This window comes from Columba livia, chromosome 1, assembly GCF_036013475.1.
Source record: "Columba livia isolate bColLiv1 breed racing homer chromosome 1, bColLiv1.pat.W.v2, whole genome shotgun sequence".
NCBI classification, from domain to species: Eukaryota; Metazoa; Chordata; class Aves; order Columbiformes; family Columbidae; genus Columba; species Columba livia.
In genome coordinates, this window is record NC_088602.1 from 56,908,715 (window position 1) to 56,936,207 (window position 27,493).

A 27,493-nucleotide genomic window follows, 5' to 3' on the forward strand; every position below is an offset into this window, starting at 1 on the left:
ATTTATCTTAAAGTATCATCTGCGTCTTGCTACAGCAGTTGCCCACTGAGGAGTACCTATTTGTTTTGATAACAAAAGGTTATAAATACAGAATTTTTTTACTGGATGATTGCTTCTTTCTTCTTGGTTGTCTTGGCGCATACTTTAGGAGGAGTGCGTGGATTCATAGGCCCTCATGTAGGTTGAAGCACTGCTTTAGAGTAACTAAAGGTTAAAAAAAGTGTGAGTGTGTGCATATATATGTATATTTACTCTTGTATGTTAGTTGTCATTTTATAGATCAAAGAATTACTGCTGTCTTAAGTAGCTTATAGCCAGATGAGTTAAAGTGGCAATGAGGTGTGAACTTCATATCAATTATCTTAATGAGGTGTTGAATGTTTTCTTGGTACACATCATAGGAGTGCACAAAACATATCAGTGCCTGGTACAACTCTGTAAAGTTGTTGCTTCAAAAAATATTTTGACTGTTAGTATTGAAGAGCTTAAGCACTAGTTATATCTGCATGTTAATGGACATAAATGTGATGCACTTGAAATTAGATTGCAAAAACTTGGAAGATGTGTTTTTAAACATGTTCGTGAATAAAACCGCAGTAAGCTCTTTGTTTAATAGTGCTTGTTGTAAAGGAGCCGTGTGGATGTGTGTGTAGATACTTTTTTTTTCTTTTATTATATTATCCCCCCCACCCCGCAAAGGATCTGGTGTGTATGTTTTTCTCTCAGAGCTGTCATAGAACTCTAGGAGAAGATTTAGTTTCTGGCTAAAATTCCTATGCAAATAGGAAACTTCTAATTGCTAAGGAAACTTTTATGTTATCATGTTTAATACAAACTGAGTTCTGAAATGCCTGATGAAGAGATTTAATTGTTGGGGATTCTTTTTGTGGCGTTTGTTTTGTTGTTTTTTTTTTCCAAAGCGAGACTGTGACTTTCACACTTTGCAGGTTCAAGGAAGAAACTGTTGTCTAGAAGGAAAGCTGTATAGTTGCTTTTCTTGTGATGAAGGTGTTGGTTTGGGAGCACTGTTTGAGGTCTAATATTTGCAGCTGAGAATATTCTGTTAACTTATGTCTTTTCTCTAATTCAGGTTTGATTTTTGTCAAGCAGAAGGAAAGAAGCGTCCATCTGAAAACCTTGGCCAGGTTTTGTTTGGAGAGAGGATAGAACCGTCTCCTTACAGGGTTAGTTCTCTGACAAGGGGGTATTCGGTGATATGTGCATTCAGATGTAACCAAAGGAGATCAGAATCTTGAAGATCATTTTCACAAGGGCTTTATCTCAAAAGGCTTCAAAATCTGAAATTCTACACAATATAAATCTGTGAATTTGAACTAGTAGTAACTATGGACTTTGCATCATGAAGCTGTAGACTGAAATGCTGTAGAGGTTGTCTTCTCTCCTTGAAACCTTCCAAAAAAGATTCTTGCACCTCAGCTGTCCTATTTTTAGAGGGAATTGAGTATCTGATTTCTTGGAACCAGATCTGAAAATATTACAGTTGTAAATGGAAGAATTAGAAATGGTCTTAGCCAGTTTGTCTTTTCTGATGTCTGAAGCTCTCGCCTTCTCCATCACGTATGGTAGGAGAGAAAGTTAGCAATTGAATCTACCTGGGACAGCATTGCTGCTATGAGGTCAAATGACTCATCTGGTAAATCATTGCAGAAAACAGGTTTCAGTTGGTAACAAGAAGCTATTAGTGTAGGGCTCCTACAGTGATCACAGGCAGATTTTATAGCACACACCTATATAAAAATCTTCTCTGGAGGGTTAATATACATAGTCTTGGTAATTTGTTAGGTGTTTTTATTGTATCAGTGTAGGCATTTATAAATGTATAGGGGGAAAGTTGTTAAATATTGAAATTACACAATGTTTGTAACAACCTTTTTGCTCATGTCTTTCATTTTCCTTAGTTCACATTTAACAACAGGGAGACATGTACATCTGTTTGTACAAAAACATATGATACCACAAAGCCAGAAGATAAACAGAAATTAGACTTTTTGAAAAAAAGTATGCTACTGAATTATCAACATCATTGGTAAGTTGATATCAAAATTCATAGATTGGATAGTCTAGTGTGTTGGTGATAATTTAGTTTATCATTTTGTATTTGCAACTTAATGGAGATTGAACACTAAGTATTTCCACTGAATCTATTCCCCTTCTGTTCTTGGAAAGATGTTATATTGTTTGACTTCATAAAACATTTCATTCACTTGAAGATAAGCACCAGGTATAATGGAAACAAGTCTGTTTCCAAACATAAAGCTTTGTGTAGTTTTTGTGCTGTCTCTGTGCTTACTGTAAACTATTGGTATTTCTTTACACCTGTAAGTGTGTAAGTTAGTCCTGCTCTAGTTTGAGAAAATTCTTAAAGGGCCTTCATTCTCTTGCTGTGTTGTCTTTGTTTTTCTCGAGAGGCTTTGCACTCCCCATCAAGTGTTATGTCAAGGAGAGATGGTTCTGAGAGAGTTTGTTTCTGTGACAGAATATGCAAGTGAAAGGTGGCCAGTGAAAATTAATTACTAAAGTAATTTTGAGGAGCATCTAAACGCTTGGTCTTTTTCTCTTCTCTCAGTCCCTCTGCAACCATCTGAGTCACCTTGGAGCGTTCTGGGGCTCTGTTTCTACTTGGACATTGAGGTTTTCTTCTGATGGGCATTAAGGGTGGGGCAAGGCTGAACATGTATGAATCTCATGCTGACTTTCAGTTAGGATGTAGCCATGCTCTGCACCAACCTCCAAGAGCTGGGAAATGTTTAACATTGACACTTGGGAATACCCAGCCATGCTATCCGTATTTGTATAGCAGTTCATATATTGGTGTGCTGTGCTAACAGCAGCCACTGGGTTCAAGTGTAGAGAAGAAACAACTTGGGCGTGAAGTTGTCAGAGCTCCTGTGGCATGTTTTTGCACGTAATACATGAGTATAATTAACCAGTTTTGCCCATATGATCCGAAATATGTTCTCCCTGCTTCACAGAAACAAAGTTTTCAGTCTTCATCTAATTAGATTAAACTTTCTGGATATATGTGTAAAAATGCAGGTGAAATGTGGAACGTTGCCTCTGCCATTAAATGTTTTTCTTTAATGTCACATTCTGTTTCTTCAGTTTTCAAACAGCCACTGGTGCTGGAAGGGCACTGAGTGAGTTTTCTACTGCTCTTGGGAACTGATATGGGCTATCCCTTTTCACGGATAAACTGTGGCTCACTGATGTAAATCTTCCTGGGAACCTCTTTAAAATTAGTATAGTTTAAAGGTGATGGGTTAGGTCAGAAGGATTCTCAGGCAATAGCCGTATGTTTATGTAGGTGAACCAGGAAGTAATAAAGAAACCATGAAAGGCCCAGCTACTTTTGTAGGGATTTGAAATGTATATGTCTAATACTGAAATAAGTAGAGCTTCAGACATGCTGGATTTGGCTTTATACCTATTAGATACTGCAAATATTTATAATATTTGCACCACTTTGAATTTCACTGGTGCATGTTGGTGTGTCGTAAAGCTTCAGCTTCCAAAGTTTGTGTATGCTTTGGTGTGTAAATGAAAAATAGTTTCCCAAGATTATGACCCTGTCATTCTTTGAAAAAGATGAAGTTTTGGGCTTTCCTAAAAAAAAAAAAACCTGACTATTGAAACAGAAACTGGAACAGAAGTGTGTAAAACTAATCACACAGAAAATTACTTTACACTGTTTTTTTTTTACCCCACTTAGATTAAATTACATTACAAATATACTTTGTGTATTTAAGTATATTTTTTTAGCCTATCCAACTAACTTGATAGGACTGTTCAGATTTTAGCAAGATGTAGTTCTAGTTTTCAATGTGAACATTTCCCTTTAAATTTATGATACTCTGTACATTTTCTTTACGTATTATTCTTACATTCTTAGTGCTTTAAATAATACTTCTACATGTTTTGTTGGTGGCATTTTTTTTGTTGTTTTGTTTTGGGGGGGGTTGTTTTTGTTTGTTTTGGGTTTTTGGTTGGTTGGTTGGGTTTTGTTTTTGTTTGTTTGTTTTTGTTTTTCTCTTTGTGTTTGGTTTTTTTGCTAGGTCCACTGCTCAAACACTTTAGAATTCCTCTTATGCCTGTTACGGTAACGACTGTTCTCCTCAGCCACAGCTTCACGAAGTGCAAGTGGCTGGATTTTGTGATGAGTGATGCATAGTCCAAGAATATGATACAGGGGTATGTTGTACAGGGATCAGCAAGGTAGCATAAGTGAGGATTTAATAAGGGTTTATTATCCAGCTTCAATTTATCATAGAATTCCTGGGGAACACAGATAGTGCAAAGTACTTTCAACGTTTTAAAAGCCACTTAATAAGCTTAGGAATTGACATACTCAATTGGACTCGACAGCTATACTGTTATCTTGGTTGACAGTGTTCATCACCAGATGTTCTTGAAAGGCATGTAAGAAGACTGTTGTATAGCTTATTTACCCCACATGTGTAATAACTTCAAGTCATTTTAAATTTTAAGATTAAATGTGAAAAATGGTTTACGCTTAAACTATCAATTAGTTCCAGCATTGCTGCTTGAGGGCAGCTCAGTATGTCTTTACTGTAAAAGATGCAAGGCAAGCCATTATCCCACCCAAACTTGTAAGCAATAGGTTAGTTCTTTACCTGATTTTGTTTATGAAATTAAAATACTAACAAAAGCAAGAGCATGTATTGTGGAGGTAAAATTCCAAATATGGCCCAAATGTAATGAATCTGCACCTGGAATAGCTCCTAATCAGCAACTAAATTGTGCCACATAGTAGCATGGTGAAATGGGTAGGATTTGGCTGGTGCTTGTGCTGTTTGCAAATCTGTGGTAGTCTTTGGAATCTCCCAAAAACCTGGAAACTGTTTTTGGAGGGTCTGTCTTTCACCTTTTCCACTGTGTCAGTGTGAGCCATGAACATGGCTATTATTTCTGTCTGGGAGTGGATGGTAGGGGTGATGCTAATCTGCTTATGTTTTGTGTACAGAGGCACTGTGTTCTGCTCTTTTTACCCCCATCTATTGATGTGCTTTAAAAAACAGTGCTACATCAGAGATTGTTACAATACACAACAAACAGAATAATGCTTTGTTGTTGTCTGAAGTCGTAATTCCCATGTTTTATTAGGTATTTAAAAGTACCTAATGAGGTATTATCAGGTATTTGTTCACATTAATGAGATAGTGGTTGTAATGATTAGACGGATATTCAGTAGCTTGGTGTTATAAAAAATGTGTTAACTTTCAGTGAGATGTCCTTTTCTGGTCTAGTGATGCACAAAAAGTGGCAGTTGTGTCATATTGTGTGTGAAATTTATTAATAGACCGTTAAAAACATTCCCTGGAACAATTAAGGTTGCTCTAAGGACAGCTACTGAATTTTTAGTCTTCTTTGAATTATTTTCTTTCGGGATTTATCTTTCAGCTAGTTAAAACATGAAGATATAGGTTTATTTCTTTTACAAAGGGATAGGTGGCCGTGTTGGGTATCTTTCTCCATGTTTAAATGTAATTTTTGTTTTGTCATTTGTACTGTTTTAGCATGTTGGATACTGTTTCTAACCTAACCATCTTATAACTTTCTGTAATGTCTCATGGAGGTGTGGAATTACTTGACAAATGTTTCATTGAAACTTAACCATAAACCTACTAGGCTCAGGACTTTTAGGTAATATGAATATAAACCTTGTGATGTGGTGATATAAAGGCAGAAGATAGACAATGGAGGGAGGTTTGAAAGTGATTGCTTTCCCAAATGTGTGGTGGCTTACAATTTTTTGCTCATGTAAACCATCTAATTAAAGTGCTCCATGCTCTCAGGGAACTGCAACTGAGATTAGTGGTCAGGAATTCACTTCAATAGCAAAAATAAAAAATAATCTTGTACCTTAGCTTTAATGCAAAGTAAAAGTTTAAAGACTGTCATGAAAAATGTATTTTGAAGTGGAAGACCAAGGAGAAAGCTGGAGAATTAATAATATATGTGTGTAGGCACATTTCTTTATTTTGTGTTTTATCTTAAACTTATAATTGTCAAGTTAATTTCAGTTGGTTTAGAGGATTATTTTGGCCATTTTTAAAGACAAAATAATGAAATGTTAAATTTTTAGGACTTTGGAGTGAGAGAGTTTTATGTAAGGGGACTTCAGAAACCAGTGCAGTGAACAAAATGTTTTAGTGGTCACAGAGCAAGCCTCCTATTTCCAAGCAATCTTCTGAAGAAATTTATTTATTTCAAAAAAAGATAAAGTTTCAGTTGAAGAGCTACATCCTTTTATCTCGGGTTGGCAATCAGTATAATTCCATAGGTTAAGATCTGAAAGAAGTTAATCATTCCAATAATGAATATAGCAAAGTTAGAGGAATATTAATCTGCTTTTCTTTCCATTACACTGTTTATTTTGAAAGATTGTGAAATGTCACTGTGCCATTTACAGGATTGTAGACAACATGCCTGTGACCTGGTGTTATGATGTTGAAGATGGCCAGAGGTTCTGCAATCCTGGTTTTCCTATTGGCTGTTATATTACAGAAGATGGCCATCCAAAAGATGCCTGCGTTATTAATGTATGTTTATGCAGTTATGTTTTTTTTTAAATATCCCCTCTTTACTGATTTAAAGACTGGCATTTCTCCTGTGTCCTGTTTCTATGATGAGTCCTTGATATCTTAAGAAGCCTTGCTGCTTACAACTAGGTAAATGTTTTGATATCTCTGCAAGTACCACAATTTGTACGCATCATCTAAGTGCAAAAACTTGGTCACTTCTGTTGCATAATACGAAGGGCGCTAAAAGATAAGGGCAAGAGATGAACGTGAATAGCATTTAGTGCATGTAAAGAGTGAAGGAGAATCAGAACATGTCATCCCTCATTGCCTAAGAAGTCTAAACAGCTGAAGGCCTGGTCTTTACATTTTTGTGGGATAGAAGTGCTTTCATGGACGTGGGTTTGCGTAGACGTGTTTGTACCTTTGCATGGAAATTAATACTTCCTGAAGGATTGCTTTCCCTGAAACTGTGCGGGTTAATGAAGGAAGGCAGAATATAAGATTTCTGAGTGAACAAAGCTCCTCCTGTGAGAGACAGATCTATTCGATTAACTGGTGGAGGTCCAGATAAATGTACTGTGAGCATTATATGGAGATAAGAATGCAATAGAAAATCCTGGTTGCCTTTAGATTACTGCAGAGCTCTTCCATGGAGAGGTCCCCAGGAAGAGGTTGTTGGTTTTACCAGAATGGTTGGTTTTACTTAATAAGTCTTACCAAAGACAACTGTTTCTGCAGTTTTGAATTTTATTTCCTCTGTAATGCTTCAGAGACTCAGTATGAATGGATGCTGGAAACAAGTTTATGATCAAATATGTAACCTGGCAGTATTTTTTTAATCTTGCTTAAATACTTGTTTTTAGTAAAAGGAAAATAGCCTTTGAAAGAATAACTGAAAGACCGCAGATGAACACGTTGTTTAGATAACCATTCTTGCAATTAGGGTGCTTTGTAGAAAGGGTAGGAATAGGACACTGAGGAAGTACTATAATAATAGACCTTCAGTAGACATAATGCTTGTGGTTTAACAGCCTCTTTAACTGACTAAATTCTAAGCTGATCTTTCCCTTCACCTGAGATTTGTATTCAGCATTCTTGGCTGCTGCTTGCTGTTCATCCCTGTGCATCTTTGGTTTCAAATGTCAAGGTGGTTCTGTCACAGACAGCAATTACTTGCATTGTTTATCTTGGAAGGTTCTGTTTAATCTATGAAAAATATACATGTTGTTTTAAAGTAGCTGATGCTTATGAAATGTTTCTGATATAAAAGTTGTCACATAGTTATCTATCCAGTTTGGTACTTAAATAAAATGAGACATCTTCACTTATTTAATTTTTTAATTAGTATATTTATAAATATATTTTAAGTTTAAATACATTTTTCTACATTTCAACTGTAGTAGACTGTTGTTAGCATTAACTTTTCTAGTTTGTCTTTTTAATGCAAGGCTTTAATTCAAGGCTTTACTGTCTTTGTATTCCCTGAATCCCACCTTAATCTAGTAGGATAACTTGATAGAAAAACTGTGCACAGTCTAAAAACATCATACCTAAGCTTCTGCCTAAAGCTTTTGGATGTCTTTATCTTTTTGATTGTTTAACACATTGTTTGATCATTGCAGTCAGAATTTCATGAAAAAGATACTTTTTATATCTTCAACCATGTTGACATAAAAATATTTTACCATGTTGTGGAAAATGAAGCTCGGACAGCAAGACTAGTTGCTGCTAAACTTGAACCAAAAAGGTTAGTACTTGGAAATAACTTGTCACCAAACAGCGGTCTATCCCAAGGTGCTTGCTTTGATTTGGGGACCTGTTGCTAGTCAAAAATATTTTCAGATATGTGACCTGTAGATTAGCTTTCCTGTTGATTTATGTAGTGTTATGTAGGACAGTCTAACATGAATTCGTTCCGAATTTGATAGATCTTCATGCACTATTTTCTATCTGAGAAAAAAAAAAAAAAAAAAGAAGGAAAAAAAGAAAGCCAACCAAACGAAAAAAACAATTCGGTGAAGCAACCCCCATTTCCCTACTGGAGAACGTTTTGTCTTGTGACGGAGTAGGCCACCAGTGCCTGGGGTAGGGGTAATGAGAGTGCAACACTTGATGTCTTGAGCAATCAAAATTTGGATGAAATTATTTCAAAAATATACTCATCGGTTGTTCTGGTGTCTATGTGCCTTATGCATGACTTATGTCTAGTTTATTATTTCTTAGAATGTTGTCTTTCCTTTCTTTTGCATTCTTGGTATAACTGAGCTTATTGCATTGTTAGTCCACCATCATGATGAAAGTATTTTTTTCTGACAGAAGTTAGTAATTCTGTTGTAACTATGTGAGTGTTTTGGAGGTTCTTAGCAGTACTCGGGCTTCTTTAATTTTTGGTGTTCTGCTTTATATACTGTGTTCTCTGTATTTTTGTCTTTAGAAGAGACAACTTTTGTTTCAAAAGTTCAGTTATCAAAAAGTCCTGTGCTTATGATACATTCCTTATGAGTTCTGAAACTTATGAGGCATTAAGAACAACTTTCATATCTAAGGGAAGAATCCTAGGTGAAACTGGTGGTTGTGTAAGGTGAATGAATTCTTTCTTAAGAGTGTTGTCAGTGAAGTAACTTTCATTCTGTGGTCTTTCTTCCCGCAGTTACAAGCATACTCATCCAGACAAGCCTGACTGCTCAGGAGTACCTATGGATATAAGTAATAAGGCCAATGGAGAAGTCAAAATTGCTTACACGTATTCAGTTTCTTTTCATGTGAGTACTAAGCTTTCAGCGGTAGTCGCCTCTCAAAATCATGCGTTGTAGTACTCTGAATTACGAAGATGGACAACTAAAATTATCACAGAATACTTAATTTGTGATTTAAAAACTTTATTCGAACTGAAAGATCAGAGGTGGCTTGGGATTTAACATGATGGTTTACAATTTTGCATACACTGCCCCCCACACACACTGCATGTGAAATGCATATGTGTTTTTTTTAAAAGGATCACACTTTCCATGTTTACCTATGTTGTCTGGTAGATTACTTTTCAATCCAAACTCCAAGTCTGAGAAATTGTGCATTTCAGCGAATTAGTGGTTTTGGTAGATTGAAGCTGATGGAAATTTCCCATGGAAATTTGCAGAAGAGCAGGAAGCTGATATTCTTTGTTCTGATACTCTCTAAAGGCAGAGGAGCAGTAACTGTAGAGAGCAGTGATACTTGAATATGTGTCATTCTGGTGACAAGCAAGCTTTTTTTTTTAATGGAGTTTTCCAGACAAATTTTTTTGAGAGTTTCCCACTGTTTCCCTATTAGTCTGAGATCTCTAAATGCACATGACTCACTAAAGAGTACAGATTATAACTGACTGGACTTCTTGACTCCCTGCATGTGTGTTGAAGGGATACTGCACACACAGCAGTTCAAATTGTTAACCTCAATAATTCTGTGATTCTTCTGAACATAAAGTTTATACCTTCCTTTTTTTTTTTTTTTTTGTCATGGATTTTAATCACAATCTTAGCCATTAATAGATTAAAAATAGCAATAGGAGAACTTTTAATTTTGTTTAACTTTTTTTGTTCTGATGGCAAGATCAGCGATGTCTTTCAAAATGATAGGCCATTGTTATATCAAAGCTATTCAGATGCGGAAGGCAGTTATGATGCTGAAGTTTGTATACTGAAAAGCAAGTACTTCTGGAAACCTGTCAGAAGTTAGTATACCTGTCAGAAGTTAGTATTTAAGAATGACCTCAGCTTCATGCTATTACATTGTTTATCTAAAAAAAGAAAAAAAAATAAAATGACATGCCCAGTTCTATGTGTGTTACTGTCTTGTGCACAATGTTACATCGCTTGGAGGTCATCTTCTGAAATTCTACTGGGTTAGCACATCAGGCCATCTCTGGAAAACAGAAAAAAGGCAGTGTACGTATGGAGAAAAATGCGCTTCTGTCCTAGAATCTTTGATGCTAGTTTAGAAACTTGTTGCTTGCACTGCAACCTAGTTTTATTACTTCAGTGAGCTAGATATTTAATCTTGGCTAAACTTTTTAACCTTCTGGGTTTTATATTTTCAAAAACTGTCTTCACTGGAAAGTGCTCTTGCTCTTGTATGTTATAAATTACTGAAATAACATCCTCGCAGAAAAGTGTCCATTTTTATTAATTGATACTAGTGTTTATGGCTTGTTTATTAGCAGTTTTCAGGTAGATCAGCACTCTTTATTCCCTTTTTCATGTTTACTCTGCAAAATAAAATGAAATGCTCTTTTCAAAGTGTTTCTGATCAGTGAATGTTCAGTCTGAATAAGTATAATCAGTTTAAATGCATGAAGGAATAATTTGTTTTGCTCTGCTAACAATGTAAATTTTGTAGTATTGTCTCCCTACCTGTCTTTCAGTATAATCTTAATGTAACTGGATTGGTAGTTGGTACTGAAACAAGGTTGTATCCAAGCAGAGGATAATTTGGAAAAAGCAGTGTCTAAAAAGTGGAACATGATGCTGGAGACTATGTAGCAGAGCTTAGTGTCTCAGTGTCTGTTATGTTGGTTCATACATGCTAAAAGATACTTATTTTTTGTTATTCTGCTTGTCATTTGTATTTCAGATGAGTTAATGTAATACTTGAAGGGAGGAAGCACAACTAAATGAATTTTATATACCTTTGTGTCCTAAGAAGAAATAGGTGCTCAATACTGTTCAGAAAATATGTTGGGTTAGATTCTATGGTCAAATATTAGGTTTGCTTTAGGTAGTTATTAAACTATTCCCTATTTACCTATTCAGTTTGTCATGACATTTAAGATTGCTTTGCGTGAACATCAGCTTGTAAATTTAATTTGGATACTGACTGTATCTGAAACTAATGTGATTACTCTTTCAGGAAGAAAAAGATATAAGGTGGGCATCCAGATGGGATTACATTTTGGAATCCATGCCACACACTCACATCCAATGGTTTAGGTGAGAAGAAAGTTTGTCTTCAAGTGTACTTGCACTGAAATGTTCACATTGCAATTTAAACAATTTTTTTTTTTTTTTTTTTTAATTTAGTATTATGAATTCCTTGGTGATTGTCCTCTTTCTGTCTGGAATGGTAGCTATGATTATGTTGAGGACACTGCATAAAGACATTGCAAGATACAATCAGATGGATTCCACTGTAAGTCTGAAATATAGCTCCTAAAATGTATTAGGAATGTATATTTTTTTCAGCTTGATGTATTTCCATAACAGGCTATGTAAATGACAATCTACTGTATTAAAATAGGTGTCTTTTTCTTTACAGGAAGATGCTCAAGAAGAATTTGGCTGGAAACTGGTTCATGGTGATATTTTCAGGCCCCCAAGAAAAGGAATGCTGTTGTCTGTTTTTCTAGGCTCTGGCACACAGATCTTAATAATGACTTTCGTTACCCTGTGTAAGTAATAAAGTGGGGAGGAGTTAGTTGAGTACAAATGATCTTTCACTGCTAATCTCATGGCACTAGTAAAAATATCAGTGTAGTTTTTGTCTGGAAGTCTCTTTAAAGTCTAATATTAGAAACAACTGAGCTGATATAGTAGGTATGCAACTTAGTAGATACAGATTTTAAGGTAACTGATGTATTGGCTTTAAGTCAAATGTGTAATTACTTTCTAAAATTGTGCATCTCTGCTTCATAGTTTTTGCTTGCCTGGGATTTTTGTCACCTGCTAACCGGGGAGCTCTAATGACCTGTGCTGTAGTTTTGTGGGTACTGCTTGGAACTCCAGCTGGTTACGTTGCTGCCAGATTCTACAAATGTGAGTAAAAGTTATTAAAGTGACAGGGCTTAAGTTCATTGAAGTAAGTTATTATCACAGAACCGAATTTTATTTTCCAGTACTGTTTGTAGTTTGCCTTAGGGCAAGATGGGAGAAATGTACTTACCTCAATAACAGAAAAGACGAATAAAACACTGACGTGGTTACATTGTTTTTGATGCAATCATGCCTAAAGATCCTGATTTGCTCTTGCTATTATGTGTTTATGTAATTGGGAAGCAATTTCCATTTTACTAGTACTAAGCTTATTACATCAGACAGTTTTGTACTTCTGTTTCCTACAGTGTGTGTGTAGGTGTTAACTTGCATTTAGTTTTAGCCATCAATTTTGCTTGGTAACTCCACCCCCCTACCCCCCCCCCCCCATCATGAACTTCTACTCTTGTATGCCTGAGATTTGTTACCTCTTTTTAGCTAGTTCCTAGGTTTTTGGGAGAATGGTGATTATCAGACTATGGCAGGGGCATAGGGGGAAGGATTATTAGGTGTTCTGTAGTTGTAGAAATCAAGCTAGTGGTGTTTGGGCACCTGACAGTAGTTAGTTGAAACTGTTTTCCTTAACTGATCCCAACTAGCTGTTCTTTAAAGGCCTGTCTACCAACCTTAAATGATTTGGCCCTGTATCTTCTGGTTTATTTTAAGGTGAAGCGTGCCATTCCGCATACAGCTTATTTTAACTACCTTACTCAAGGTACAAGTCTGTTTATGACTGAGCTGGGTCTTTTGGACTATTGTAGTTCTGAACATACAGGGCTAAATGGGTTTATTCCTGAACTTCAACCTGGCAGTAGGCATAGGAGTTCTTTCTTCTGACAGTTCTGTCCTTTGCATGTGAGGAGAACCTGTGAGGTTGTATTTTGTAGGGAGTTTTTCCACAATGGTAGTGATGTGGTATTCCTTGTCCTTCTCTTCAAGCTAGTTAGATTTAAAAGGAAGGAGACTTTAGGACTAAGACCATAATTGAGGACAGAATTAGTGTTTCTGTCATGCTGCATATTATATGTTTTGAAGGATATTTTGAAGTGTATTGAAAGTAAATTGAATCCAGTATCTTTGGTGAAGATATAACTAGTAATAATTACTTTTCATATTATACTTATTGGGAATATAGCTGATACTTGAATTTTGTGTTTAAGTACTGAGACAGTGAGTGACTGATCCAGAGATATTGTTTTAACATGAAGTGGTACATAGCCTGTATACAGCGTGTAAATATGAATGTTTTTCCTTATATTGTACAAATAATGTGAGACATAAACCAAAATGCAACTGAAATGGATATCCAGTTCTAAAAGTGGGTTTTTTTCAACATTGCATTTAAAGAGTGAAACGTGAGTTGATTTAAATGGTTAAACTTAAACAGTGTCATTTTTCTACCAAGACTTTATGAAGAAATAGAAACTTAATTAAAATCAGTCTAACCATAGTCACTTCTGATTCTTGAAGTAAAGAAGCATGTCATTATGGCAGTGCTCAGATGAAATTGTCAGCTTCACTGAACTCCAGCAGGATATTTTCATTTGAAAGTATGCTGACTAGAATTTTTATCAGTGTAGTGCAAATTCATAGAGATTTTCTTAATAAAGTTATATTTGGTCTTTTGGTATCGCCACTTTTTAATGCTGTTAAGATTCAAGAGAACATCACTGCTTCCTGTAAGCGTCTTAGTCCTGACTTTCTTGTAGGATTCTTAGCCAAGAATTATTTCAAGAAAACTGTTAAGCTTGCTTTTCATGTATTTAGATTTGTTTTTTCTACTAAAACCTGCAGACAAATGCTAGAAAGCTTAAACTTCTTAATCACTCCAGGTTTAAACTGTTTTTTAAAGACTTGAATATGCTGCAAATCTACTTCCTTCTTTTAACAGATAATCCAGGTCTCTGACCACTTTATGTAGTTGAATGCTTTCCCTGACCTTGGTCTGAGACTTTTCTTTGAAGCTCCATGATTAAGCAATATGTTGAGGGAATTCAGTTTTATTACTGAAGATTTAGTTTACTGGTTTAAACTTGAGCATGGTAGGACATTATTTGAGTATTTAGGAGCTAAGTATAACAGGTAAATGGAGTGGAAAATTAATAGTTCTAAGCTTAATGCATGTTTTGATGACTGTCAAATGTTTTAATACAGCATTCGGAGGTGAGAAGTGGAAAACAAATGTCCTGCTGACATCATTCCTTTGTCCTGGGTAAGTTGAGAATATAACTATGATTAAAGAATTAAATTGCTTCTCTGACATGCATAGCTAATTTTTAAGTTTCAGCCATCTGAGTAAGTTTTATTACATCATACCTTTATTCCAGAAGCTACAAGAATATCATGGCATTTTTGACAAAGATGTGAATATGTTGTTGGCATATCATCCTTAGATTTCCTTTTTACTAAACGTTTTTTTACTCTCACCACAATGAAAGGTTGATTAAGAGCATTATGATAGTAGTAGGTTTTAGACAGACACACTTTTTCCTTGTTTTCTTTTACTCTCTAGGCTGTTTTCCTGACCACACTGTAGTTGGTCCTATATAGTGTCATATACTGTATAAACACTAGGATAAATTCTTCTACTTAATCACAGCAAGCAGTCTTGCCCTGAAGTGTAGTTAAGACAAGCATATATTTTAAATTGTTTCATTGGAACGTCAGCCCCTGCTGGAGTTCAATCACACTAGATTAACGAAGAATTACTTGTTTGACCTCTTTATTTTGATATTTTGTGTGTGTCATTTGGTTTTAACAGAGATTTACGTTAAAATCTTCATACAGTGCTACTGTTTCGTTAACATTATTAAATGTTAAGGAGTATTTCTATGCTTTAAGTGTGTTATGTATTTTTCAGAATTGTATTTGCAGATTTTTTTATCATGAACCTCATTCTCTGGGGCGAAGGCTCTTCAGCAGCTATTCCGTTTGGTACTTTGGTTGCTATTTTGGCACTCTGGTTTTGCATATCTGTACCGCTGACGTTTATTGGTGCCTATTTTGGTTTTAAGAAAAACGTAAGTGTTCGAGAAATTGTTTTGTGAGTATGTGCATTCACATGTACCCCACATATATATTTTTCACTATATAGCCTATGACAGAGGTAGTGCCTAAGCCAGTTGCATTGTCAGCTCCAGTTCTGCTCAGTTACTTTAGCACTGCATTGATATCCAATCTTGATATTCCAAGACTTTGATATTGAGTGGTTGTTGGTGGTGATATTTCTCTGCAACAATTAGGGTATCATTTAATTGAGCGACTGCCTCAGACAAAGCAGTGATTTGGGCATTCTTTGTTCTAATTAGCATTAATTCTTTCATTTCTAAAAAAGTGTGTTGGCCCAGACAAGCATAAGGGAAAGCAACTTATGCATTTCTGTTTTTTCCACATGTTTTTTGTTTCTGTCTGCCCTCTACACTCAGTCTTCAGAAGGATGTTTTCTGATCAAGTTGTCAGAATTCTTGTCAAATCTGTTTGCATAAGTGTTCTGTAAATGGTCATCACTGCTTGGCAGACATTAATCAGGATTTACTTTCAGACTGACCAACTTTACTTACATGAGGGCTCTTTGTGACACTGATGACCAAACATTCTTTAATAGTGAAATCAATTATTCCATTTTTGCTTAAAAATAGGTTTGCTGTGCCCCAAAATGGAAGGATCTGTAAGTTCAGATATTTTGTGGTTTTTTTCCTGTATAGGAAGCCAGAGTTCCAGCTCTCTGTAGGTCTTATGGAATAACCTTCAGAGAACGTTTAAATATCTTAGAAGGCACTTTTGAAGTTGATTGTAGTTATCCTGTTGTTCTTAACTACAATTCAGTGTTTTTTTTCTGATAAACAGGTTGAAATTCCAGTAAGCGCTCCTGCACTATACAGGGGCAGTTCCTTTAAGAAAGGAGAGTTTGATAAACTATAAGGCAAAGTGACAGGTGTCATAAATACATTCAAAACAGAAAGCGAGTACCTAACAAGTATCTGTTGATGCTTTTGATGTGATCTTTACAGAAGGGGAAAGATGGCAAAGTATGCACTTATCTGCCTTAATTTTTTTTTTTTTCCTCTCACCATGCTGATCTATGCATGCATCCTAAATTAGGATTTAATTGCCAGATTCAATCCCTTTAGTTTGTACATTTACCCTCATGTGATTCCTGGGGCAAATCCTGAAAAGAAAAACATAGAGAGACTTTTAGAAGGGGGAAGCAAGTGTCTGCACCACCTCTATCCCCCAGCTGAAAAGTGAGAGATCAGCTCAGGCTCTGTTACAGGGTAATCATAAAAAGGGAAGTCCAAAATACCTGTGGCTATGTTTTTAGTAAGAGCTGTCTTTTAGCTTGTTTGCCTAGCAAATTTTGGTAGCTGGGTTGGTAGCAAAATCAGATGTAGGGGTGTCTGGGTATGTACATGGTCAAAACCAATACTAGACACTTGCAACCACTCATTTCAAAAGCAAAGCGAAAAGGTGGTGCCATATATTGACGTGTTATTTATTCAGAAATTTATTTCTTTCGTTTAAAGGCTATTGAACACCCTGTTCGCACAAATCAAATTCCTCGTCAGATTCCTGAGCAATCATTCTATACAAAACCATTACCTGGCATTGTTATGGGCGGGATTCTGCCTTTTGGATGTATCTTTATACAGTTGTTCTTTATTCTCAATAGTATTTGGTAAGTTAACTACTATCTATTTGAGTATTCCCTGTGTAAAAGGTGGTAATTTCTTCATGAAAGGGTTTCTTCAAGACGGTTTGACTGATTTTTTTGGTCGTGCAGGGTTACCAGAATACTGATTCAATAAAAAATTAAATGTTACTATATTTTTAGCACTTTGTGGTTTAGAAGATATTCAGCGCCTGTTTTGCATGCTGAGGTGTGTAGAGAAGTGGCTGTGATGTGCTTAGCGATTTATAGCTGAACTGCAATATTCAAATAGCTAGTTTTTCTCATGCAACTTCTCTCACTTCACATGTAAGTGGCTCTGAAGCTGACATATGGTACATAACTTGAGAGCAATAAGTGTATTTAAATTGATTTGAGGTTTTTTTATAGTCGTTGTTGAGCTAGAAAAGTATTACTATTACACTCTTGGGAGAAAAAATAAGAAGAAAGTTTGTGAAATCTTTGTAAAGGCACCAGAGAGTAATTATTTAAAAAGATAAAGCACCAAAGACTAGTCCAGTGTAAGTGAATTCTGATGTGAGCTCATAGCACACTGACAAACTAATCTACTGTGAGGGATTTGTCTTCCTTCTGGCACAATTTAGTTATTGGATCTTGTTAAACTGTTTCTGAACCTTGAATAGGTGCTTCTACTCTATGTAGACAGCTACAGCATTTGACATTTCTTGTTATTTTACAGCTCTGCCCCTTTGATTGAAATGTGAGGTGAAATCCAAGTTCTGCTGAAGTCAGTGGAAGAGGTCACGCTGACTTCACTGGAACTATAACTTCACTCATTCTGTCTAGGCAGTTCTTTCCCTAAATGCCCAATCAGGAGCGTACTTTGGCCTTGCTTTCTCATGGTTTTCAGACTGAGCTGCCAAGGCTGCTGTTCTTCAGTCAGAAAACAAATTAGCCAATTGTATGGCCACACAACTGATAGTACTTCAGTAGGAAGGAGAGTACTTCAGGTGAAGGTGATATTACCGCATCTGAAGAAATAGTATTGGCACAGTGTCCATTTTAATTATTTTTTTAACTCCTTTTTCTAGGTCTCACCAGATGTATTACATGTTTGGCTTCCTGTTTCTGGTGTTCATTATTTTGGTTATTACATGTTCCGAGGCCACAATATTGCTCTGCTACTTCCATCTATGTGCAGAGGTAAGAGCGATTCTTAAGTATTCACACTTGATACGGTTTTAAGAATGTTTCTAAAATTTTTAAGGCTTTTGTAACTGGAAATAAGTATGCCAGAATTCAACATAAACACCAATACTGGATGTCCTTAAACCATGTCTTTAAAAAGTGAAGCAGGCTGCTTCTGGCAAAACTTGTAACAAATATTAAAACCATACACTGAGTGCTGCTTAGTCAGATATCGTGTCTTGAGTCTAACTCTAACTTGTGCATTTTTGCACATGGCCAACCTTGGGAGAAAAAAAATCTCTCTAGCTGGTAATAGTAGGTCTGGTTTATTTGGGGGTTTAGATTTTTGCCTAATGGATACTGATCTTTAGATTTCTTCTCTCTAATTGGGAATGGTGTAGTTAACGCAGTATTGATTACATGTAGGTTGTTTCCTGGAGATAAAAATTGTAAAAACTCACTTTTGGATAAAGCCATAAATAGAAAGTGACTCTGCATTCAGCAATAGGGTCAGTGCATTAGAGATGTATGGAATGTTACTCATATGTTGTATTCTTTTTTCCCCACACCTTCTAGGACTATCACTGGCAGTGGCGCTCATTTCTGACTAGTGGTTTCACTGCAGTTTATTTCCTAATATATGCAATACATTATTTCTTTTCTAAACTGCAAATCACAGGAACAGCTAGCACCATTTTATATTTTGGTTATACCATGATTATGGTTTTGATCTTCTTCCTTTTCACAGGTAAGCATATTGAACCTTAATTTCAAATTTTGAGTCTAGCTTTCACAGTAGAGTACTTGGCAAAACTTATCTGCACACAGGATCATAAATGTATATATAAATCTTTGATTATTTTTTTTCCAGGTAGTTGTGTAGCATGTTTTAACTCTGTGATCACAAATTTTAGTGAGAGAGATTAAGTGAAGATGAGGCAAAACTACTAGTAATTTGAGATGTGGCCTGTAGTTAGATCTTCAAATATGAGGCCATCAGATATGATAAATATTTCTCTAGATTTCATTCCTATGCTAGTCATGAGACAAACTCTTTTTTTCATTAGCTGCCTTTGGAGAAATACATTTCAAATCACACACAATTAAGTCTAAAGTTACAGTGTCAATTAAGGAAAAAAAAATGCAGCTTTTGTGGAATAGGAGAAAGGAAGAAATAGGAGTAAAAGTTGAAAGAGAATACTTTTTTCCTTTGTGTTGATGTCTTCCAGAATTTCTTTACCTTCTTTCCCAATTGCACTGAAATAGCAGAGGTAGGGGACAGAACTTCTTAACTCTTTTTTGATGTGGTCTTGTCACAACCTTGTCATCTTTATTGTGAGCTTTTGGAAAACCACCTGACTTAAGTGCTTGCACTTCAATCTCCTCTTCAGTAACTGAAGATGACAAAAGATTTTGTCACCTCATTTCAGTGCTACGAAGGAATCTTCAGTCAGACACACACATCTCTTGTTTGGGGTGGAGGAATGGCTGTGAAAGATGCAAGAAGGCAGCAACCACCAACTCCCCAAAAAATCTTAAAGACTAAGCAGAATGTAATCAGTCTTTGTGGACTTTCACCCTACAGAGCAATATTTTGTGAAAGCACTTTGGACTGATCAATGGTTTAAATTATTTCAAGCTTCATCTTTATGATGAAGTTTAATGATTCCTAAGGCTTTGAGGCTATAGAGGTTATATTTTGAGGCCTTCTAGAACACAAATGACTTGTCATCAGAGCTTTTAACACAGGTCTCGCTATAAGCAGAAGTTTCATTTCCACTTAATGTAGGAGAAGAAAAAAAATCTATCGGGAAAAGAACTGACATTTGAGAATGGTGTTCATTTTAAGCGTAACTGAATTATTAATTTCAAGGACCACCACTTCAGGTTAGGAAATACTGAAGCTGTTTGTGCACCATGACTGAATGCAGATGATGATGAACAGGAGCAAGAGCCTGCAAGGAGTTTCTTGGGTCATTGCCTGTTAAAAGGAGGGAATGAGACTTCAGCATGTTATATAATCTCTTTGAAAAGCGGTCAAGCTGTGTTCTAAAAGTGGTTAGTTTTATCTTCCATCCTTTCTAAGTCAGTCTAATGTGTTTTGGCATTGCTTGCGGATGTTTTGTAAGTTACGCATCATCTCTACTTTTATGTATCTTTTGTTTACCAGTTAGCAAGTAGTTCTGAATATGTAGATCAGAGATTCTGCCTCCCTTTCTCTCTCCGTCTTATTTCTCACCCTGCCTTTCTCGTAACCTTTATTTCTGATCTGGATTTACTAATAGTTTCATTGAACTGAAGACTTTAAGGATGCATGGTTGTTCAACTACAGACAGATGTGTACTGCTCTATGTAGATCAATTTTAAATGCAGTGCAAACTTACAGAGTAGCATGAAAAAATAATTAGGCCTTACATAAGTGTAAAGTCAATTAATTTAGTTTCATTAGCTCTTCCAATAGATATTCAGCATGTCTACCTTCAATACTAAACAGTTTAGGCCAAAACCAGAATTGGCTCTACCTGGACTCTTTGTTCAGTGTGTTTATTTTGGATGCATACAGTAATTTTGGAGTGCACATATTCAAGGCAAAGGGGATACTCTTTCTATGCTGAGACTTGGCTTATCTGACTTTCTGCACCTAAGGTACCCATATATTATTAATGTCCCTCTTTTGCCTTTGTTGTCTAGAGGCATTAAGCTGTGTCCAGTGCATCTCCCTTTTCCTTTGCTTACACTTTCAATTGATGAGTTGGCTGTCTGGTGCATGCCAGCAAATTTGGGGACCCCTTTTCAGGGCAGGTTCACAAGCCAGCAGAGAAGAGGTAGTTTTACTCTCAGTCCCCTTCAGATGCTTTCTGTGGTAGCCATTGTGTAATTGGGACAATGGAGAAGCGAGTTACGCTGTGCAACTTGAACTAAGCTTTCAGAGTTTGCATACTTTTTTTTTAAATTTAGTTTTCACTTTCTGTATTGAAATTAGAGGAGAATACATGTGAAGTTAACCAAATGGTTAGAACTTCGAAACATCATATGCTTAATGATTGTTTTAATCTACTTCCCACAAGGTTAAGTGCAAATTATGCTTTACTCTTGAATCTTAAGAAATAGGACTACTCCCTCAAATTTTGTCCATTTAGGTTGGTACACATTCAAAGGCAGATATGTTCAGTTCTCTGAGATTTACTGAAGTGCTTTGAGAGAAGGTTTTACAGAAAAAGTTAGAAGCTGGGTAAAGGGACAGGAATTTCTCCAGTATCTTAAATGAAAAAGTATATTAGCAATTTAGCAAAAACTAATTCTAAGGGCATCTGACTTCCTATGTCAGGATGATAAAGAAGCTAAAAGGAGAAAATGATAATTGTTGTATCAAAACTATTCTGCTGCTGCTTACTCATCTGTTAGGAATTGTCAGGATCAGGAAGGGTTTTGACAGTGCCCTGCTGCTCTGTCAGGGTAACACATGCTTCAGGCGCTTGCATCCGTGCTGCATTCCAGGTCATTGATCAGACTCAGCAGGCAAAATACCAGGAGCTACATGACAAATCTTTGATTCGCAGCTGGGACCACAACTACGTATCATAGTAAATGAGTCAGTTAAACATCAGTAGTTTAGCAAGCGTGAAGGAAAAAAAAGAAGTTATATCATTCATGGTTCCTTCCACGTTTGTAGGGTGAATGAGTTAGCACACAACTTCTGTTGCGCCTCTTATTAGATCTAAAATAAAGGTGAGGGTTTTTTCCCTTTAAAGAACTTACTTGGCTCTTGCATAAGCTAAGGCTATGGTTTTAGAAGAGGTACTCAGGCAAAAATCAGATAATCCTCAGGGCTTTTTTCTTGTCCTAGTTTTTGTGGGAAATGAAGGTTCCCATAACAGGTGTTCTGAGTTGCTGTTGAGTCCATTATCGTTCTCATTGATGCTGTGTTTTGAAGTAATGCAGTTAGATCAACAAAGCCCAGCTCTATTGACTACTTTGCATTCAAAATAATATTTTTGTTAAAAACTTCTGTTGGAATTTCACAAACAGAAGGGGTGGAGCTATTTTTCTTCAGCTAAAAGACTTACAAGCTATCAGTGAAACGGTCTTTGTCCTTGAATTTCAGTTCATGTTTGTTTATACTTTTTGACTGCCTTAAGTATTTCAGAAGCATTTATTTTTAACATATGTAACACGTTTGTAACAGGAAGTGCAAGTCGCATAGTAACTATACTGTGGTTTGAAATTTTTATTTACTTAAGTTATGCAGACATAAAGATAGTGCTTTAATTTTCCAAGACCTTAAAGTATAACTAAGAAATGTGAATGCTTTTTGATGCTGTCAGTCTAATTAGTTTAATAAATATAATAACGATATTCTGACCAGCTGAGCAGATCAGGTAAAGTATGTGTGACCAGTCACTGAAGAAGGGTGAAACAGAGCGATGTGAAGGAGTTCAACTGGGTATAATGAATCAACAAAGAACAAATATGTACACAGAGAAATAACACAGGTCTTAAGAGCCTTCCATGTGATCAGCTTGATGATGGTGAAAATGAGATACTTTACATAGTAGTTGGTGCCTAGAAAGACCAAGTACTTTGTGTCACTTACCATTATCTGATGGATGTAGTGAAGACTAAAGACAGCAGATTGCATAAATGTATGTCCTGATTTATGAACAACAGATAGAAATCGATGTCTCCTGTGTCAGTTTTCCTAATGTGCAACTTTTTTTTTTTTTTTAGGGACAATTGGATTCTTTGCATGCTTTTGGTTTGTAACCAAAATATACAGTGTGGTGAAAGTTGACTGAAGAAACCAATGTAAAGAATTAACACAGAAGAGGTTTAATCTTCATTAACGTAATTAAAGACCTGGTCTAGTTGATGAACTTGAGCTTTATCAGAAGTATTGGCTTCCTATTCTTTGAGAATGATACTGAATATGCAGCTGCCCCAAACACTTTTTCCACTAACATGTTTGTATTGTGACTTAACAACCTGTTTTCATTCACATCTTAATGAAGATCAGAGTTATCATATTTATGCATTTGTAAATACAACTGTACTTTAAAAGAAATGTTACATTCTAATGGCAGAATAGAAGTGGCTGTATTACACAACTTAATGATACTTCTGATCAAAGTACAACTGTAAATAGGTTTTTCTAGCTTGGTAGGTGGGATGAATTATTTTTCTTTGAGGGAAATGAGAACTTTTTATTATGCTAACTTTGAAGGATGACTCTTAAGAAGTCTTGCTTTTAGTTTGGATGTGATTTTTATTTTTTACTGGTGTTACGTCCATAAATATTCTGATTTGTGACTTCATTAGTTTCGGTGTCTTGGCCTTTTAAACTATGTGCCTCTGAGTCCTTGAATTTATAAATTCATAATCTAATAAATATTGTAAAAATGTCTTCAGTGGCTTATTACATAAGTTCATAAAAATATGTAAATACAATTATATTGAAGATGGATGCTTAAAGATTGCATAGAGTATTTTATGGCATTTTTCTATGGTTTCGTGTATATTGACCCACCCTTAGATCTGCAAGAAATGTCATTTGTGCTACATGGCTATAACACTGAAATGTGATTGTGGCGCATGAGAGTTAAATTATACACACATTTACCAAAACCACTCTGCACCATTAATCGAGTCCTTAACCCAGATGTGTTTTCAGAGGTTTCTATGGAATTGTCAGTATGTTGAGAAGATCTTACAATGCGTGAGTCGGCATTCTCTGCTGACCTTGCTTTTAAAAGATCTCAATGATACATGTTCGATAAGGCAACTGTTGCTGATTGTACTTAATGTAGGTTAAAAATTAAAAGAAAATTACTATTTTTGCCTTATATTAAGAGACTACTGTCAATTTTGGATGACTAGCATTAAAGCTATATTTGCTTTTTTTCGAAAATGGAGTATTTTGTTCATATCTTGTTCAGTGATTTTAGACTCGTAACACAATTTGTCTTTCAGCATGTTTTCACAGGCCTGATAACATTTTATTTAAATTAAACTTCATGTACCAACTGCCATTCATAAGGTTGGGCTTTTGGTTTTTTTCATTCTTACCAGTTTCCTTTTCTAAAAGACCTTAACCTAGTGATGCTTGAATGTTGAACCCAATAAAAATATCTTTGGTTAAGGTCACTAGTCACTATGAACCTCCTAAAAGCTGGCATGTAAAAAGGCTTCAGGTGATGTTTCCTCGCTGGCCGTGCTCCACCACCCGTCCCTGATGCACCACACTGTTGTTGTGCTCCTCTGCCTGTCCCCAACCGCAGCTCTCTTCACATGTCGTGGACAGGTTTGTTCTCCTGCCCTTCCCCACACGCAGTCACTAGGAAATGCTGATTTCAGATAAATCTTCCATCTTTTATGCTCGAAACGGGGAAAAGGGTGAGTGTGGTAAGCGTTTGTTCTTTACTCATGCAGTGAGCTGTAGTGTAACTCTTGGTTTAAATTTGAAAAAGTATAAAATTCACTGTTCTTAATGTCTCTGGTTTTGTGCTTGCCTACTGTGTGTATAGTCTCTGCTCAAAGTCATCAGGAGTTATTACACAAATGGGAATGCTTACTTTGAGAAACATGAAGCAGTTGTCAGTTACTGAAATATAAATGTAATAGGTGCTCAAGAATTTCAGTGTAGTGATATGACAACAGATTTTTGTGCTGTATTTACAACTGCTGTTTAAAAATCAGATTAATAGAAGTGAGATGTAGCCACTGTGGTATGTATATGGGCTTGAAACCGATGGGTATATTTCCCTCATTTTTTTCTGCAGACTAGTTGACAAGTCATGGCAGCTTCTTAAGTATCTTATTTTCACCTTTAAAAGCAGTTTGTGAAGCGTGTCATTATCTTCTGGAATCTAAACCTGCTGCATACTTGATTTTTCAAGCAGCCTTGCCTTGTATTAACTGGAGCTGGTTTGGACTTGAGAATGATTTGGTTTCAGTGTGCATTTCTTGAGACAAACCAGACAGTTTAATACGTCACAGATTTTACAGAAGAACTATTCTAAAGTTACTCCCTCCCGTTATTGCCTCAGATAATTTAAAAAGTTTTTCTAGCATTTAAGCTTCTGGTGTGTGTTAGGGCATGGAAATGACCTACTGTGTAATGTATCTGTTTCTCAGATCTCTTGGAGCCCTGGGTTTTTGTCTAAACTTTCAAAATACTGGCGTCTTCCAAAATTGATCTATGCTACCAGGTATTTTCTTAAAATGCACTAATTACACAGTTATCTGAGAAAATGTAAATTAATAGGAAGGTTAAGAGGTATGAGTAAATTGCTGAGTTGCATGAAGACAGAGCAAATTTAAACAAAATGCAACCCTTCAGAACATTGTTGGTTTTTTTGGTGGCGGGTAAGTAACTTAAAAACTGGTTCTTCAGAGTCTGAAAGAAGTGACGATGGTTGCTGAATTTAGTCTGAAAGTAATCCTCAGTCCAAATTGTGCTTTGAAAACATGATGTGGGAGTTAGTGGTTTGGTTTTCTTTATGAAAGAAGAAATTTAAAAGCAGCTTTACAGTTAGCTGTATCTCATAGTGAGCTACCCGCTCCATCCGTAGCCTGGTCACTTCCTCCTCTTACTGAAATGCTTTGTGTTTGAACAGCCTTAAGAGATCTTGCATTTTTTTTTTCCATCATACAGAGGGCGTGTGTCCTCAGCTGCTTTGCTGGAGTTTCGGAACCATATCACAAATACTAGTTGACTGTGAGCTAGTCATGAGCATGAGGAGACCTATGGGGAGAGGCTGAGGGAGCTGGGGTTGTTTAGTCCAGAGAAGAGGAGGCTTAGAGGTGACCTCATCACTCTCTATAACTACCTGAAGGGAAGTTATAGCCAGGTGGGGATTGGTCTCTTCTCCCAGGCAGTTAGCAATAGGACAAGGGGGCATGGGCTTAAACTCTACCAGGGGAAATTTAGGCTGGATATTAGAAAGAAATTCTTTACAGAGAGAGTGGTCAGGCATTGGAATGGCCTGCCCAGGGAGGTGGTGGAGTCGCCGTCCCTGGAGGTTTTTAAACTGAGATTGGACATGGCACTTAGTGCCATGATCTAGTAAATGGACTAGAGTTGGACCAAGGGTTGGACTCGATGATCTCTGAGGTCTTTTCCAACCCAGTCGATTCTGTGATTCTGTGATTATCTTCATGGGGTTTGTGCCATTTTCAGGTAAAAGGCAGTGAGGGATGACTGGGAAAGGCTGAGGTCATTAGTGCAATCTCCTGCTCGCTGCTTACCTTTCTCCTGTTTGGCTGTTCTGCATTAGGATTGCTTGAAAACAGATTTCCTCACAGAATCATAGAATAGTTTGAGTTGGAAGGAACCTTCAAAGCTCATCCAGTCCAATCCCCTGCAATGAGCAGGGACATCTGCAACTAGATCAGGTTGCTCAGAGCCCCATCCAGCCTGGCCTTGAAAAATCATCTCCAGGGGATGGGGCATCAACCCCCTCTCTGGGCAACCTGGGACAGTGTTTCATCACCCTCATTGCAAAAAATTTCTTCCTCATGTCTAGCCTGAATCTCCCTTCCTTTAGTTTAAAACCATTACCCCTTGTCCTGTCACAACAGGCCCTGCTAAAAAGTCTGTCCCCATCTTTCTTAAAGGCCCCTTTTAAGGTCTCCCTGGAGCCTTCTCTTCTCCAGGCTGAACAACCCCAACTCTCTCAGCCTGTCCTCACAGCAGAGCTGTTCCACCCTCTGATCATCTTGGTGGCATCATGTTTAAACCCTCTGTCTTTTCCATGAGCGTGAAGAACAGTGATGACCCTGCCCACCTCTTGCAAATAGCACAATCCTTTGGTATTTGAAAACTCAGCTACCCAGAACTCATGTGGTTATGGGTATGATGCAGATGTAGCGCTGAGCACAAAGGTGTAAGCAGCATTGTGGAAGCTGTGGGCGTATTCCTGTGTTTCCTAACGCCACTTAACATCCTTTGGGGCTAAAGAACATTGGGAGCAGTGGTGCCACACAGAGCTCCATCAGTATTTGTAGACGGAGAAGAAAACCTGTCCTGTGTGGGTTGGTGAGAAGAGGTAGGTGAGCTGTCTGGTGGTTGGATACTGAGGTGGAAGAAAAGTAACTCAAGTTTTTTTACAATTGCCTGAAAAATGCTTTAAGTGGGTACTTCAGTCCTGTCATGGGTGGTACCTGTATTTTCTTCAGAAGTGAGGAAGAGAGGGCAGAACAGGGTGGAATTCAGGCAGGCATGAGAGGCGCTCATTGTTATACTGATCTGAATAACTGGTTTGAAGGGACAGGAAACACAAATCAAGTCCTGTTTAAACTGATGGACGAATCAAAAATATGAAATGCCGTGGGTG

General features: G+C 36.7%; 1 protein-coding gene across 1 annotated transcript in view; it reads left to right on the forward strand.

The window, feature by feature from the left end:
* TM9SF2 (transmembrane 9 superfamily member 2) overlaps positions 1 to 24,066 on the forward strand; it is a 28,584-nt gene extending 4,518 nt beyond the window's left edge. The window contains exons 3-17 of the mRNA XM_065057631.1: positions 1,091 to 1,184; positions 1,920 to 2,047; positions 6,452 to 6,581; positions 8,186 to 8,310; positions 9,214 to 9,325; positions 11,448 to 11,527; positions 11,618 to 11,726; positions 11,853 to 11,985; positions 12,230 to 12,349; positions 14,501 to 14,558; positions 15,207 to 15,366; positions 16,870 to 17,021; positions 18,065 to 18,176; positions 18,738 to 18,909; positions 22,890 to 24,066. Of these exons, the coding sequence (XP_064913703.1) occupies positions 1,091 to 1,184; positions 1,920 to 2,047; positions 6,452 to 6,581; positions 8,186 to 8,310; positions 9,214 to 9,325; positions 11,448 to 11,527; positions 11,618 to 11,726; positions 11,853 to 11,985; positions 12,230 to 12,349; positions 14,501 to 14,558; positions 15,207 to 15,366; positions 16,870 to 17,021; positions 18,065 to 18,176; positions 18,738 to 18,909; positions 22,890 to 22,957 (1,753 nt within the window). The 3' untranslated portion in view covers positions 22,958 to 24,066. The remainder of the gene's footprint in view (positions 1 to 1,090; positions 1,185 to 1,919; positions 2,048 to 6,451; positions 6,582 to 8,185; positions 8,311 to 9,213; positions 9,326 to 11,447; positions 11,528 to 11,617; positions 11,727 to 11,852; positions 11,986 to 12,229; positions 12,350 to 14,500; positions 14,559 to 15,206; positions 15,367 to 16,869; positions 17,022 to 18,064; positions 18,177 to 18,737; positions 18,910 to 22,889) is intronic.
* The last annotated feature ends 3,427 nt before the right edge of the window (positions 24,067 to 27,493 follow it).